Source organism: Neomonachus schauinslandi, chromosome 16 (assembly GCF_002201575.2).
Source record: "Neomonachus schauinslandi chromosome 16, ASM220157v2, whole genome shotgun sequence".
NCBI classification, from domain to species: Eukaryota; Metazoa; Chordata; class Mammalia; order Carnivora; family Phocidae; genus Neomonachus; species Neomonachus schauinslandi.
This window is the reverse complement of record NC_058418.1, coordinates 24,608,809-24,625,314: the sequence shown is the minus strand read 5'-3', so window position 1 is coordinate 24,625,314 and position 16,506 is coordinate 24,608,809. Positions and strand designations below refer to the sequence as shown.

Genomic DNA, 16,506 nt, shown 5'->3' with positions numbered 1-16,506 from the left:
AGTTCTGGTCCAAGTATCACTCCCTCCCATTTTTGCATTGTTCAAAGACACTGCTCAGGCTTGATTCTTGCCCCACCCTTGTGTGCCTAGGAGCTGTTTCCTCCAGGTAGCCCTCCAGGAAGACTAGATAGAGCCTTCCTGGGTCTCCACCTCCTCAGGCCCCCTGCAGCCCTTGCAGTCCTGTTAGGTGAAGCGCTTCCAGCTGTGTTCTTTAGGGTATTCTTCCCTTTCTACTTCTTGCCTGCACTTTGCCTGAGAGGGCTGGTGACTGACATAGAAAAGCTCTCAGTAGATACTGGTCCAATTGACTGTATTTATTCAGTAGGTATTTATTGAGTACCTACTATTTGCTGGGCAAAGGGAACATAAAGGTAAACAAGACACACAGCTACCACCCACGATGACCTTACCTTTTTAGAGCAGAGGTTGAAAACTCAAATGCCTCTGGGGCCTGGCAAGCAACATGCATGGGTGAAATGCGTCTGGGAGGTGACGCAAGGAGGGTGGGGTGGGCAGTGTGTTGAACTGGAGAGCACTGTTCTCTCAAGGAAGCCACTGCACTCAGCTCCAGCTGCATGTTGTGAGGGAGGATGAGGGGCCAGTGTTGCCAGTTTTAGGTTTTAAGAAAAGCATGCAATTTGGATTTTTATAGATAGGGGATTTGGATTTTTTAAATGCTGGCAAAGAACTTAAAAAAATAACAGTAACACTGTGTGTGTGAAACAGAATATATAAATGGCTGGATTTAATCCAGGGGCTCCATTTGTGCTCTTTGATCTAGGCTGTAAGAAAGCTGTTCGTGGGCGCCTGGCTGGCTCACTTGGTTAAGCGACTGCCTTCGGCTCAGGTCATGATCCTGGAGTCCCGGGATCGCGTCCCGCATCGGGCTCCCTGCTCAGCAGGGAGTCTGCTTCTCCCTCTCCCACTCCCCGTTTGTGTTCCCTCTCTCGCTGTGTCTTTCTCTGTCAAATAAATAAATAAAATCTTAAAAAAAAAAAAAAAGAAAGAAAGAAAGCTGTTTGTGGTTTGGGGCACCACTTGGAGCAGAGACTTCAGTCCTTTTCTGCTCTCTCAGGGCTCAGAGGATGTACTACAGAGGGGAGCAGGTCAGGTGCGAACTGCAGGTGTGGCCTGTGCTGTATCTAGTAGAGATCTGGAAACTGAGGTCCCACTTGTTTCTTGCCCAACAGGGAAGTCCTCCTTGGGGGTGGCTCTCTTCCGCCTGGTGGAGCCTGCAGCAGGCCGGATTCTCATCGATGGGGTGGACATCTGCAGTATCAGCCTGGAGGAACTGCGGTCCAAGTTCTCAGTTGTCCCTCAAGATCCTGTCCTGCTTTCAGGAACCATCAGGTGAGTGCTGGCCTATAGGCTCCTGGGAGGGGTGGAAGGACCAGGATGCCAGGGCTGGGCTGTCTCTGGTTAGCTGGTGGCCAATCCCTCAGTTTTGGGGCCTCTGATCTCTCCTTGTCACACTGGGTCACTCACTGGGATTTGGAGTATCCTTGAAGATTGAATGAAGCTCTGATATACACAAGAGCACTTTGTAAACTGTAATGTGCTAAACGAAAGCAAGGCATAATTATTATTTTTTTTAAAAAACCTGATGCGATTTCAGTTCCCCATTAAGCATTTGCACTGTGGCTGCTATATTCTTTTATATCTAGATGTGGTTTATTTTCTTCTCTCCACCCACTAGGTAACCGAGCTGATGGGAACGTTTTAGGCTGGGAGGGAGCACTTCTTCATAGGATGCGCATTCCAGGCAGGGGAGAAGTGAGAAATAATCCAGGCAGTTCAGTCAGCAAACTGGGACTAAACTTTATCCAGATTCATGCTCCTACTTAACAGTGCACATTAGCTATGTGGGAACACCAAGGCATGGAGATTGAGGAAGCCTAATGCATTAAAAATGAAGCTAGATTCCTCATGTTTCAGGAATATTTAAGGAACATTCTTAGGGGCAAGAGGAAAAACTTGACCCTTAGAGCTCTGTTCAATCATTTATGAATTTACTCATCATTTCTTCCTCCCTCCCTACCCCCTCCTTACTTCTTTCCTCCCCCCTCCTCCCGCCCTCCCTCCCTTCCTTCCCTCCCTCCCACCTTTCATTCATTTAACTTGCCTTTTCTGAGCCTTTGCCAGGTCCAGACATTGTACTAGGGGCTGGGGACACTTTGATGAATGATCACTGCCCGTGCTCCCCCTAGGACTTCAGAGTGTAGTCATGGAGGGTGGGTGTAGAAATGTAAGAACCAAAAAATTATAATACAAGGAGGTATTTGCTAGATCAGGGATACGAACAAAGTGCTAAAGGAGCCCAGAAGTAGGACAAGTAACTCTACTTGGGTGAATCCAGAAAGGCTCCACAGGGGAAGGGACATTTGAGCAGGACCTTGAAGGATAAGTAGGAGCTTGCCTGGGAGAAAAAGGGGAGAAAGTCCTTCCAGGGAGAGTGCATAATATGTGCACAAACAGGAATTTTAAAATGATTGCATTAGGGAAATGAGATAACATTTAGTGAAAGATCTCCGTGTTAAGCTAGAACCTGGGCAAATCTATTGTGCCTTGATATAGGAGTAGTAAAAATATGAATTAACATTTTTGAGCATTTATATGTGCCAGCTTATGCTTTAATATTCGGTCTCATTTAACTGTCACTACAACCCTATGAGGTAGGCACTATTATTATCGCTCCTTTATAGGGGAAGACACTGAACTTGGGGAGGAAAAATGACTTGTTTCAAGACACACACAAGTAAATGGTAAAGATGAAGTATTACCCTAGGTAGTCTAATCCCTTAACCAGGGCTGTTTCTCAGTGCCCTCCCCCCCCCCCCCCCCCCCGCAGGAAGAAGGGTGGACTGGGGTACAGGAGACCTGGGTTCTCTATCCATTGAGGTTTCATCTATCTCTGAGTGTCTCTGATTCCAGCCTATCTCTCAGACTGACCTGTGGTGTGACTTGAACAAGCGTTTAACACCAATAAGCCATAATTTTCCCATCAATGAAAGGGATTTACCCATCACTTGGGGGAGAGGGTGTCAATGGAACCGTCTATGAAAATGCTTTAGAGGTTATCAAATATCATGCAGATAAGACATTCTGCCTTCTGCTTTTTTAATACAATCTAGCCCTCTGTACAAAATGTGTATGGCTGCCAAAACTGGGGAAATATAAAGCAGAAATTAAGAATAGGTTTTAATCAGGACTGAGTGCATAATAGAGGAGTATTAATAATGTTGCCTATGACAAATGCAAGTGTAAATCTTAATGGGTGTAAAGTCCAGATAGATCCCAACCTGATGTTGTTTGGATGATCAATTAGGATTTTTTTCACTGCAAGAGACAGAAAAACTAACCCCACCACAGTGAGATACTACTTCACACCTACTAGGATGGCTATAATGAAAAAAAGCAAAAAGCAAAAGGAATATAACAAGTATTGGTGAGGATATTGAGAAATCGGAACTCTTGTGCACTACTGGTGGGAATATAAAATGGTACAGCCTCTGTGAAAAACAGTTTGGCACTTCCTCAAAAAGTTAGAGGTAGAATTACCATATGATCCAGCAAATCTTCTAGGTATATACCCAAAAGAGTTGAAAGTAGGACTTGAACAGATATTTGTGTATCAGTGTTTGTAGCATTATTCATAATAACGAAAAGATGGAAACAACCCAAGTGTTTGTTCATCAACAGATAAATGAATACACACATGTATACACAATGGAATATTAATGAGCCATAAAAAGGAATGAATATTTGATATATGCTGCAACATGGATGGACCTTGAAAACATTATGCTCAGTGAAATATGTCAGACACAGAAAGACAAATGTTGTATATTTCCACTTAAATGAGGTGTCTGGAATATGCAAATTCATAGAGAGAGAAAGTAAAATAGAAGTTACTAGAGGCTGAGGGAGAGGGACGAGTTTAATGGGTAGAGATTTTGATAGGGATGATGAGTTTTTGTGGATGGCTACACAACACTGTGAATGTATTTAGTGCCACTGAATTGTACACTTACAAGCATTTAAATAATAAATATGTATATCCTAGCACATATATACCTACACATAGACACACACACACACAATCTCAAGTGGCTTAAACTAAAAATGCCCTCTTTCACTCATGATACTGGGAAGATCAAGACTGATTCAGGGGCCTAATGTCCCCCAACTCTGCTTTGGCTTCATTCCTAGCCTTCAATGAGGCTACTCATTATACCTGCGAGTAGGCTACTCAATGAGCCTACTCCCAGAGCAAGATGGTTGCAGCCATCTACATATGCCTGAGTCATTTACTCCACCCCTGCAGTTGGTGGTAGAGGACCACCTGAACCACACGGGCTTGAGGGCTGGGGAGGAGGTGGCCTCCAAATAAAACTTGGGGGCTGTAGCCTGCAGAAGGAATGGGTACTGGGAAGGCACAAGACATGACTGTTCATGGTAACTCCATGGGTTTCTCTACACCCAGTAAAACAGTTCTAACCATTCTTGGTCATCTACTGTGCATGCAACAGATTGTTCAATGGTTACATGTGGTTATAGAACACTTCTCTTCCTCTTTTGTGACAGATTCAACCTAGATCCCTTTGATCGCTACACAGATAAGCAGATCTGGGATGTCTTAGAGAAGACATTCCTGAGCATGACAGTAAGTAGCTCCAAGACCTGATTCTTGGTGTTAACCTGCCTCTTCAACAGCGGTGCCTGCAAGTCCTTTGGGGCTCATCTCACATGATATTCCAGTTGCTGCCACTTTGGGGCATGGGTTAAATAATCTCATGGAGATGAGATGATTTTGGATTCCTAAGTCAAGTCTGATGGCACTCAGACACCAACAGTGAGCCAGGCACATCCTAGACTCAGGGGATGCAGCAAAAGCAAGGTAGGCAAGGTGTTTGCCCTCCCGGTGCTTACATTCACTGGGAGATACAGATAACAAATAGACACACAAGAGGCTTTCAGATAGTGGTAAGTGCTGCAAAGGTGGTAATGAGACCAACAGATCCTGGTGAGGATGTTGAGAAATCAGAACCCTCGTGCACTACTGTTGGGAATATAAAATGGTACAGCCTCTGTGAAAAACAGTTTGGCAGTTCCTCAAAAAGTTAGAGGTAGAATTACCATATGATCCATATGGGGAGTAGCTCCTTTACATGAAGTGGCCAAGCAAGCCCTCTTTAAAGATGGGAAGCTGGAGCTGAGACCCAATATTGAGGGGGCAGTAGGGCACAGATCTTTGAAAGAACATTCCAGGCACAGCAACAGCATATGCAAAGACCCTGAGACTGGAGTGAGAGGGGCACAGGTAAGGAAGAGAAAGACCAGTGGCTAGAGTATAGAGAGGCAAGGAGTGTTGCAAAATGCTACAGGGGAGGTTTGGTGGGGGTCAGGTTAGGTCTTGCCTACATAGCCTACATCTCATTTTCCTGGATATTACAGATCTCGAAGTTACCCCAAGGACTGCAAGCAGAAGTGGTGGAAAGTGGCAGAAACTTCTCTGTGGGGGAGAGGCAGCTGCTCTGCATTGCAAGAGCACTCCTTCGCAACTCCAAGGTGAGACCACAGAATGGTCATGGGAGGCTGCAGATGACACCTGGCTTGGGAAACCACACTGGCTGTTTCTCCCTCCGTCTCTGTAGGGTAGTGGGTGCTGTGCTGTATGTGCTCTCCACAGACACGCAAAGGGCTTCCTCATGCCACTGGTGGCCATTCTGTACATACCTAGTGTGGAAGAGGCATGTAGGTGGGGACTCAGCCTGGGCTCTCTCAAACCCTGAAACTCTGCATCTAAGCTGAAATGATCTACCACCAGAACCAAATCATGATGCACTTTCCTTATGAAAAGTTGAAAGTTTAGAAGCTTATTAATTTAAAAGTTGCCTATTGTATATTCTTTCTAAAACTTGGATGCAGGACATTCTCTTTATTAGAGTTGGAAATCAGATGATAGCTGTTCCAGGGCAAAATTACTTTTTTTTTTAAATTTCAAGTCTAGAATTTAGTGATTCATCACTTATAATACCCAGTGCTCATCACAAGTGCCCTCCTTGATATCCATCATTAATTAAACCCAACCCTTGACCATCTCCCCTCCAACAACCCTCCCTTTGTTCTCTATAGTTAAGAGCCTGTTTCCTGGTTTGCCTCTCTTCCCTTCTCCCCATATTCATCTGTTTTGTTTCTTAAATTCCACATATAAGTGGTTTTTGTCTTTCTCTGGTGGTTTATTTTCCTTAGCGTAATACACTCTAGTTCTATCCATGTCATTGCAAATGGCAAGACTTCATTCTTTTTTATGGCTAGTATTCCATTGTATATATATACCACATCTTATTTATCCATTCATCTGTCGATGGATGTTTGGACTGTTTTTATAATTTGGCTATTGTTGATAATGCTGCTATAAACATTGGGGTGCATGTGTCTCCTTGAATCAGTATTTTTGTATACTTTGGGTAAATACCTAGTAGTACAATTGCTGGATGAATATGGTAGTTCTATTTTTAACTTTTTGAGGAAACGTCCATTCTGTGTTCCAGAGTGGCTGCACCAGTTTGCATTCCCACCAACAGTGTAAGAGGGTTCCCCCTTCTCTGCATCCTCACCAACACCTGTTGTTTCTTGTGTTATTGATTTTAGCCATTCTGACAGGTATGAGGTGATATCTCATTGTAGTTTTGGTTTGCATTTTCCTGATGATGAGTGATGTTGAGCATCTTTTCATGTGTCTGTTAGCCATCTGGATGTCTTCTTTGGAAAAATGTCTGTTTATGTCTTCTGCCCATTTTTTAACTGGATTATTTGTTTTTTGGGTGTTGAGTTTGATAAGTTCTTTATTTTTCTTGGATACTAGCCCTTTCTTAGATATGTCATTTGCAAATATCTTCTCTCATTCCATAGGTTGCCTTTTACTTTTGTTCGTTGTTTCCTTCACTGTGCAGAAGCTTTTTATCTTAATGAAGTCCCAAGAGTTTATTCTTGCTTGTTTACCTTGCCTCCCAAGACATGTTTAATAAGAAGGTGTTATGGCCGATGTCAGAGAGGTTGCTGCCTGTGTTGTCCTCTAGAATTTTGATGGTTTCCTGTCTCACATTTAGGTCTTTCATCCATTTTGAATTTATTTTTGTGTATGGTGTAAGAAAATGGTCCAATTTCATTCTTTTGCACGTTCCTGTCCAGTTTTCCCAGCACCGTTTATTGAAGAGACTGTCTTTTTTCCAAAATTACATATAAAATTTCATCAGACAGTGTTTCTTGAAGCTTTCCAAATATTGTGCAAGTAATTTTAGATATTTGACTACCTGGACTAGTAGGGAGCAAACTTTCTCAAGTGAGGCCACACACACATACTCATATGTACATATACATCCTCCACACTCACACATATATACATATGTGCCCACAGGTGCTCGCATGCACTCACAGCACACACCATGGTTAATTAATGATAAAAGCAAAAACTGTTGGTACAGACTGTCAGAGCTCTGGGGAAAAAGCAGGCAGAGCCCCGTGGGGTCGGAAGCTGGGGAGAAGATTTCAGGAGGGAGGACGATCTCCCTCTTTCTAGCAGAGATGAAAGATAGGATTTGTAATATGCATGTAGCACTTTCTCAACCACTCAGTTCCTTATTTTACAGTTACTAGACCACTGGTGCCAAAGTTGCTTTCTCCATTGTTTCCCAAATTTGAGTCATCACTTTATGATTTTTGTCATATCTGCGCACCATCTCTCCTTTGACTTACTCATGATGCCCTCTTTTTAAAAACAGTCTCATTCTAAACAGTAACATTTGTGAAATCATATTTCTGTGCTAGTTATATTTTTCTAATGTATAGTGTTAATAAAATAAAAATGTTAAAGAGAACGTTTATCCATATTCCAGCCACACCATCTCATGTGCCATCCAAGCATGTGTGTATGCCCCATTTTGGGGAACGCTGGTCTATGTTAATTCAGACGAATCAGAAGGCAGTTCATAAAACAAGAAGTTGCCACTGGGACATTTTCATTTTCAAGAGTTTAATTCTCTGGTCACACACACACACACACACACACACACACACACACAAGCTCTTGGTTGAGACCTAATATTCTCTAACATAATGGACAACTAGTGCTCAAAGTGGGTTTTGAACTCAATCCATATCTCTCACCTTCCGGCTAAGGGACTCAGTGGATTAATGGTAGACCCAGGACTAGATCCAGGTCTCAGGGCCCAAGCAAGCTGCCCTCACCCCTGTTTTGTATTCACCAGATCATCCTTATTGATGAAGCCACAGCTTCCATTGATATGGAAACCGATACTTTGATCCAGCATGCAATCCGTGAAGCCTTCCAGGGCTGCACAGTGCTGGTCATTGCACACCGCATCACCACTGTACTCAACTGTGACCGCATCCTGGTCATGAGCAACGGGAAGGTGAGAGCCGTGTCCCTGGGGCCAGTGGGAGTCTGTTTGCTCAGGCCAGCATCCCAGGAGGCCTTTGGATCCTTCAAGACTAAGCTCAGTGGTGTCCCTTCCCTCCCCTCCCCTCCTTTCTCCATCTCCCAGGTTGTAGAGTTTGACAGGCCCGAGGTCCTGCAGCAGAAGCCTGAGTCTGCGTTTGCTGCCCTGTTGGCAACAGCCAATTCTTCACTGAGTTAAGGAGAACTGGGGACTGCGTGGGGCCTGATGGCAGAACCAAGTGTAGCTGTGAGGCCTGCATCTGTGACCTTCTTGTGTAGAGATGGATACTTCTCCTGAAAGCAGGGCTGAAATGTGCTCAGGGGTGCTGGCAGTGGGATAGAAAAGAAGACTGGGGGAGCAAAACCCGGAATAGGCCACTCTGTGGCTCCCCAGATCTGGGAACCCCCACACCCTTTGAGACCATGTGGTCAAATCATCATGTGCCTCTTTTTAACTGATATGTTGAGTAATTTCATAATAATGTGAAAGCTTGTTATAGTTTTAAAAGTATTGCAAATGCTGTATTGATTTTGTAAAAAAATAAAAGTAAGAAAAAGTCACATTCTCTGCTCTTCTTTCTTTTTAGCTAGTACTCGTTCAGTTACAGGGAGAGAGTTCCTTATACTGACTTCTGGAAAAGGGACTTCATTGGATAATGGAATGGAAAGGTCCAGAAAAAGTTCTAGGTTGGGTGCCAGTATCTAAAAGCTGTCTGTCTTGTGAACTCTGTTTCTTCTCTCAGCTCTACTTTCCTTTTTATGGCTTCACTCTTTGGTCTCCTCTCTCCTCAAGTGCCAGCAAAAGTTCCATGGCTAAATTTCACTGGGTCAGCTTGGGTCATGTGCTCATCCCTGAACCAGTCACATGCTAGGCTGTTGGAATACAGTGACCAGCTGGGCCCAAGTCCCATGCCCACACCTGGACCTGGGGATGGGGTCAGCTATCCTGAATCACAAGGGCTGAGAATGGAGGGGGTTACTTCTCTAAAATAAAATTGGGATGGTCTTACTACATGAAGGAGAAATGGATATGGACACTGGGCAGGCCCAAAATAGTAGCTGTCCACCATGTTTATTTACTGATTAAAGCATAAATGGATGGAATAAAGAGTTAGTATATAACATGTGCCAACTGGAAATAAGATCACTGGTCTGCCTACTCCCCCAAGTAGTTATAGATATATACATAGAAAAAGGTAATTATTTTCAATTTACCACCAGAAAGAGCTCATTGTTGGGGGCAAAATATGTTTCAAAGTATTTTCTTTTTGTTTTCAGATTACAATGTCTGGTCTTGCCATAAGAAAAATCAATTCAGTAAACAAATATTCCTGCTCTGTTTCTTGCACTGGGGTAGGTGCTGGGAGTGTAATGATGTTCCTTTCCTCATGGAATTTGAGATCTTATGAGAATGAGTGAACAGTAAACAAGTAAACAGATGGTTCCAGAACTGAGTGGCAGGAGGCAAGGACAGGGTGCAGGAGATGAGGAGAGTTCGAGCAGGCTTCCAGGTAGAAGCAAGGTTGTGGTTTACTGACCTGAAACCTGAACAAACATTTGCTGGTACAAGAAAGAATGTTCCAGGCAGACAGAACAGCAAACAAATCCCCTTGGGAAAGAACTATGACAGGCTGATATAATCCTTGGACCAAACAGAGGAAGAAGCCCAAGTTCCAGAATTAGTGAGACATGTGCATCACCTTCTGTTCCCTTCCTGAGGTTCTTAGCTAACCCCTGCTTATCTTCCCAAGGACTTTCCCTAGGTGAGTGTCTTTTCTCTCTTAAAAATCCCTTTGTCCAGTTTATCCCTTTCCCCTGGGCCCTTGCCTTTTTCTTCTGGCCCTGAAGAGTGCCTGGGATCCCCTTCTGCTCCCATCCTGCCCCAACTCTGGGGTAACAGAGATGCTTACCTGCAAGTTGAAAGTGACTCTATTTGCCCTACCCCCTCCCAGAGCTGCTGTGGAACAACTGCATTCATCACCTGCGAGAAGGAGCTTCACAAACTGTGTGCCCCTTAGCCATGATACTTGACCCAAGCATCCTTCCCCAGGCCAGCTGTAGCGGCCATATTTTCCCTGAGTTGGCCAGCAGATGGCAGGCTCTTCCCAAAAATGAGGGGAGAGCCTGCTGGTTTCTGATCTAAAGCCACTGAGAATCCACCAGGGGAAGTGTGGACCCCTGAGGTAGAGCACAGAAGACAGAGCCCTTCTCCACCTTCCCTTGAAGCAGCTTCTCCTTCTGGAATGATTAGAATTACCCAAGGAATCCTTAAAACACTGATGTCCACTCCTTGAAGTTCTGATTCATTGGTTTAATGTGGAGACTGAGCCTTGGGATTTTTAAAGTTTTAGGTGAATCTAATGTGAAGCAAAACTTGAGTACCATTGGCTCCAAACACCAATAAAATAGAACTTTTTGAAAAATTATATGTATACTTTAACAATATTGGTAATATTTTTTTTAAGCTGACTGGTTAAGTATATGATTTTGTTTTCTTTAAATAATTCTTAAATATGTATTTTTGGTCATCTGAACAATTTTGTAGTAAAATTTTAGAAATTAATATTTGATATTTCAAAAATAATGCAAAAATCATTGTAATGAGTGAATGTAGAACTTGGTTCTACTTCCTTACACTTATGTAATGGTTTGCTGTTATGTGTATTCTCAATTACATCCTGGTGGGGAGGAGATCAGAGTATTTTTGGTGCCCAGGTTTTTTATTTTTTAATTATAGTCCTTAATTTAATTAATTAATTAGTCAATTGATTTGTTGTTTTAATTTTTTTAATTCCAGTTAGTGACCATACAGTGTAATATTAGTTTCAGGTATACAATAAAATGATTCAACTTCCATCCATCGCCCAGTGCTCTTTGGACAAGTGCCCTCCTTCATCCCCATAACTTACTTCCCCCACCCCCCCAACCACCTCCCCTCTGGTCACCATCAGTTTGTTCTCTAGAGTTAAGAGGTGCCCAGGGGTTTTAAAGGACCTAATTTATCCTCAGGCCTAGGCTTCCCCTAGCTACCCTTCCTCCTGATCCAATCAGTGAACAACTTCCCGTAAGCTATGTGATGTGGTCCACAGTGATGACAGGTAGAGGGACAGATGAAAAGAAGCAATGGTACCACCGGCCCTGGCCCTGCCCTTCATTATTCCCAGCTCTGGACCCCCCATTTTAAGAGAAACGCTGCTAAATGGAGGCTGTTCATAGGAAAGCCACCAGGGAACCAGGATCACTCTTCAGTTTCCTGAAGGGCTTCCTCTAGAAGTCACTGCAAAGGTCAGCCCCAGGCCCTGAAGGCACAGATGTTCAGGTCATTGGAAAAGTCCCACTAGGGACTAGCTGGTTTGGGACAGGGAATTCTCAGTGGCTGGAAGCTTTCTCTGACAGCTCTCCTGGGTGTGGGGTGAGGGGACATAGCTGATACCCCACAGGCTTAGAGCATTCCTCCAAGGCTGAATGCTGGCAGGGATTCTGTATGTGTGGGAAATTAGATTGGATAACTTTATGGGGTATATGACGCTGGGATGTAATTATAAACATAAAATTGCCTGATGGCAGGGGCTCTCAAACTTGAATGAGCACCAGCATTGCTTGGAGGACTAAAACACAGCTTGCTGGGTCCCACCCCCAAACTTTCTGATTTAGTGGGTCTGGGGCTTAAGAATTTGCCTTTTTAACAAGTTTCCACATGTTGCTGATGCTGATGATCAGGGACCACACTCTGAAACTCAGAGGTTAGCCAAGATTATTCTGTCCTATGTGATCTGGACAGGAGGGTTTTATTTTATTTTATTTTTTAAGATTTTATTTATTTATTTGTCAGAGAAAGAGAGAGAAAGCACAAACAGGGGGAGCAGCAGGCAGAGGGAGAAAGAGACTCCCCTCTGAGCAGGGAGCCTGAGGCAGGCCTCAATCCCAGGACCCTGGGATCATGACCTGAGCCGAAGGCAGACGCTTAATGACTGAGCCACCCAGGCATCCCAAGGGGGAAAGTTTTTCTTTTAAAGTCAAAGAAAAAGTTATTTATTATTTAATAGCATTAGTTAAAACATTGGTGGGGGGGGCGGAGCAAGATGGCGGAGGAGTAGGAGACCTGGATTTCGTCTCCTCTCAGGAATTCAGCTGGATAGGGATCAAACCATTCTGAACACCTACAAACTCAACAGGAGATCGAAGAAAAGAAGAGCAACAACTCTCTCATCAGAAAAGCGACCACTTTCTGGAAGGTAGGACGTGCGGAGAAGTGAATCTGAGGCGATATTCGGGAGGATAGACGGCGGGGGAGGGGCCTCCGTCGGCCGCGTCTGGCAAGTGATAGAACCACGGAGCACAAAATCGGAACTTTTAAAAGTCTGCTCCGCTGAGGGACGTCACTCTGGTGGCTAAGCGGGGGGGTGGAACCCTCCGGGACAGTGTGGTCTCGGGACCCTCGGGGTCACAGAAAGACCGGGGGTGCCTGAGTGTGGCAGAGCTCCCAGGAAATGGAGCAGGGAAGCCGGCTGCAGAGGCGGAGCCCAGGCGCGGGCTCTCAGCTCGGGGTTGCCATAGACCGTGATCCGCGGCACAGTCGGGCCCCTGCTCCTCCAGCAGGGACCCAACAAGCGGCAGACCCGGGGAGACTCACCTTCCTCCCCCGGGAGGAGCCACGTGGGAGTGAACCGCAGGGATCTGCTGGGTTTGGAGACTCCACCCGGGGTCAGGTGCCAGAGATAGAAATGCGCGGTCACAGGCCGGGTGAGCACGGAGTGCGGCTGGAGACCGGGGAGACGGGAGTGACTGACGGCTTTTCTCTGGGGGCTCACTGAGAAGCGGGGCCCCGAGTTCGCGGCTCCTCCGCGGCGGAGATTGGGAGGCCACCATTTTCACTCTCCGCCTCCAAAGCTGTACGGAAAGCTCGCAGGAAACAAAAGCTCTGGAGAGCAACCCGAGCAGATTACTTAGCCCGGACCAGGCAAGGGCGGGGCAATTCTGCCTCCGGCAAAGACATTTGGAAACCACGGCAACAGGCCCCTCCCCAGAAGATCAGCGAGAACAGCCAGCCAAGACCAAGTTTACTCATCAATGAGAACGGCAGAACTCCAGCTCTAGGGGACTACTGCACATAGAATTCATGGCTTTTTTACCATGATTCTGTAGTCTTTCAAAGTTAATTTTTTTTAACTGTCTTTTTTTCTTTTTTTTTCTTTTTTAATTTTTCTTTTTCCCTTTTTCAACCAACATCTTATCAATCCCTTTTTTTAAAAAAAAAAACATTTTTATTTTTCATTTTTAGAGTCATATTCTATCCCTTCATAGTAGTTACCCATATTTTTGGCTTATATATATAAGTTGTTCTCTCTTTAAAATTTTGAGATAGTTTCTTCTAACAGATCAAAATATACCCTAAATCTCTAGTATATGGTGTTTTCTATTCCCCTGCCTGATCACATCCTCTCCCTTTTTTTTTCTTTTTTTAAATCCTCTTCTTTCTTTTTTCAAACAACTTCTTATCAATTCCTTTTATAAAATTTTTTATAATTTCCATCTTTACAGTCATATTCCATCCCTTCATCATATCAACCCTTATTTTTGTACATATATAAGTTTTTCTTTCTTTAAAATTTTGGGAGGCACTTTCTTCTAAAAGACCAAAATACACCCCAAATCTAGTGTGTGGCACTGATCTATATACCACCCTGATCATATTTGATCACATTCTGGTTTTTTTGTTGTTGTTGTTTTGTTTTGTTTGTTTTTGTTTTTATCTTTATCTTTTTCTTTTTTCTCTCTTTCCCTTTCTTTTCCCACTGCTTCAGATTTTTTTCTGATTTGTTTAGAGTATATTTTCTGGGGACATTGTTACTCTGCTAGCATTTTGTTCTCTCATTAATCTATTCTCCTCTGCACAAAATGACAAGACGGAAAAACTCACCTCAACAAAAAGAGCAAGAGGTAGTACTGACTGCCAGGGACTTACTCAATACGGACATTAGTACGATGTCAGATCTAGAGTTCAGAATCATCACTTTAAAGATACTAGCTGGGCTTGAAAAAAATATGGAAGTTATTAGAGAAACCCTTTCTGGAGAAGTAAAAGAACTAAAATCCAACCAAGTAGAAATCAAAAAGGCTATTAATGAGGTGCAATAAAAAATGGGGGTGCTAACTGCTAGAATAAATGAGGCAGAAGAGAGAATCAGTAATATAGAAGATGAAATGATGGAAAATAAAGAAGCTGAGAAAAAGAGAGATAAACAACTACTGGATCACGAGGGCAGAATTCGAGAGATAAGCGATACCATAAGACGAAACAACATTAGAATAATTGGGATCCCAGAAGAGGAAGAAAGAGAGAGAGGGGCAGAAGGTATAATGGAGCAAATTAGAGCAGAGAACTTCCCTAATTTGGGGAAGGAAACAGGCATCAAAATCCAGGAAGCACAGAGAACCCCTCTCAAAATCAATAAAAATAGGTCAACACCCTGACATCTAATAGTAAAACTTACGAGTCTCATAGACAAAGAGAAAATCCTGAAAGCAGTTTGGGAGAACAGATATGTAACCTACAAGGGTAGAAACATTAGATTGGCAACAGACCTATCCACAGAGACCTGGCAGGCCAGGAAGGACTGGCAGGATATATTCAGAGCACTAAATGAGAAAAATATGCAGCCAAGAATACTCTATCCAGCTAGGCTGTCATTGAAAATTGAAGGAGAGATAAAAAGCTTCCAGGACAAACAAAAACTAAAGGAATTTGCAAACACAAAACCAGCCCTACAGGAAATCTTGAAAGGGGTCCTCTAAGCAAAGAGAGAGCCTAAAAGCAACATAGACCAGAAAGGAACACAGACAATATACGGTAACAGTCACCTTACAGGCAATACAATGGCACTAAATTCCTATCTTTCAGTAGTTACCCTGAATGTAAATGGGCTCAATGCCCCAATCAAAAGACACAGGCTATCAGACTGGATTAAAAAACAAGACCCATCGATATGCTGTCTGCAAGAGACTCATTTTCGACCCAAAGACAGCCCCAGATTGAAAGTGAGGGGGTGGAAAACCATTTACCATGCTAATGGACACCAAAAGAAAGCTGGGGTGGCAATCCTTATATCAGACAAATTAGATTTTAAACCAAAGACTGTAATAAGAGATGAGGAAGGACACTATATCCTACTTAAAGGGTCTATCCAACAAGAAGATCTAACAATTGTAAATATCTATGCCCCTAACATGGGAGCAGCCAATTATATAAGGCAATTAATAACAAAAGCAAAGAAACACATCGACAACAATACAATAATAGTGGGGGACTTTAACACCCCCCTCACTGAAATGGACAGATCGTCTAAGCAAAAGATCAACAAGGAAATAAAGACTTTAAATGACACACTGGACCAAATGGACTTTACAGACATATTCAGAACATTCCACCCCAAAGCAACGGAATACACATTCTTCTCTAGTGCCCATGGAACATTCTCCAGAATCGATCACATCCTAGGTCATAAATCAGGTCTCAACCGGTACCAAAAGATTGGAATCATTCCCTGCTTATTTTCAGACCACAATGCTTTGAAACTAGAGCTCAATCACAAGACAAAAGTCAGAAAGAACTCAAATACATGGAGGCTAAAGAGCATCCTACTGAAGAACGAATGGGTCAACCAGGAAATTAAAGAAGAATTAAAAAAACACATGGAAACCAATGAAAATGAAAACACAACTATTCAAAATCTTTGGGATGCAGCAAAGGCAGTCCTAAGAGGAAAGTATATAGCAATACAAGCCTTTCTCAAGAAGCAAGAAAGGTCTCAAGTACACAACCTAACCCTACACCTAAAGGAGCTGGAGAAAGAACAGCAAATAAAGCCTAAACCCAGCAGGAGAAGAGAAATCATAAAGATCAGAGCAGAAATCAATGAAATAGAAACTAAAAGAACAGTAGAACAGATCAACAAAACTAGGAGCTGATTCTTTGAAAGAATTAAAAAGATTGATAAACCCCTGGCCAGACTTATCAAAAAGAGAAGAGAAATGACCCAAATCAA

The 16,506-nt window shown here is 43.4% G+C and overlaps 1 protein-coding gene across 1 annotated transcript in view; it reads left to right on the top strand.

The window, feature by feature from the left end:
• Positions 1-9,022, top strand: part of ABCC11 (ATP binding cassette subfamily C member 11) — a 64,673-nt gene extending 55,651 nt beyond the window's left edge. Inside the window, exons 27-31 of the mRNA XM_021705834.1 lie at positions 1,191-1,350; positions 4,585-4,663; positions 5,455-5,568; positions 8,271-8,435; positions 8,568-9,022. Of these exons, the coding sequence (XP_021561509.1) occupies positions 1,191-1,350; positions 4,585-4,663; positions 5,455-5,568; positions 8,271-8,435; positions 8,568-8,660 (611 nt within the window). The 3' untranslated portion in view covers positions 8,661-9,022. The remainder of the gene's footprint in view (positions 1-1,190; positions 1,351-4,584; positions 4,664-5,454; positions 5,569-8,270; positions 8,436-8,567) is intronic.
• The last annotated feature ends 7,484 nt before the right edge of the window (positions 9,023-16,506 follow it).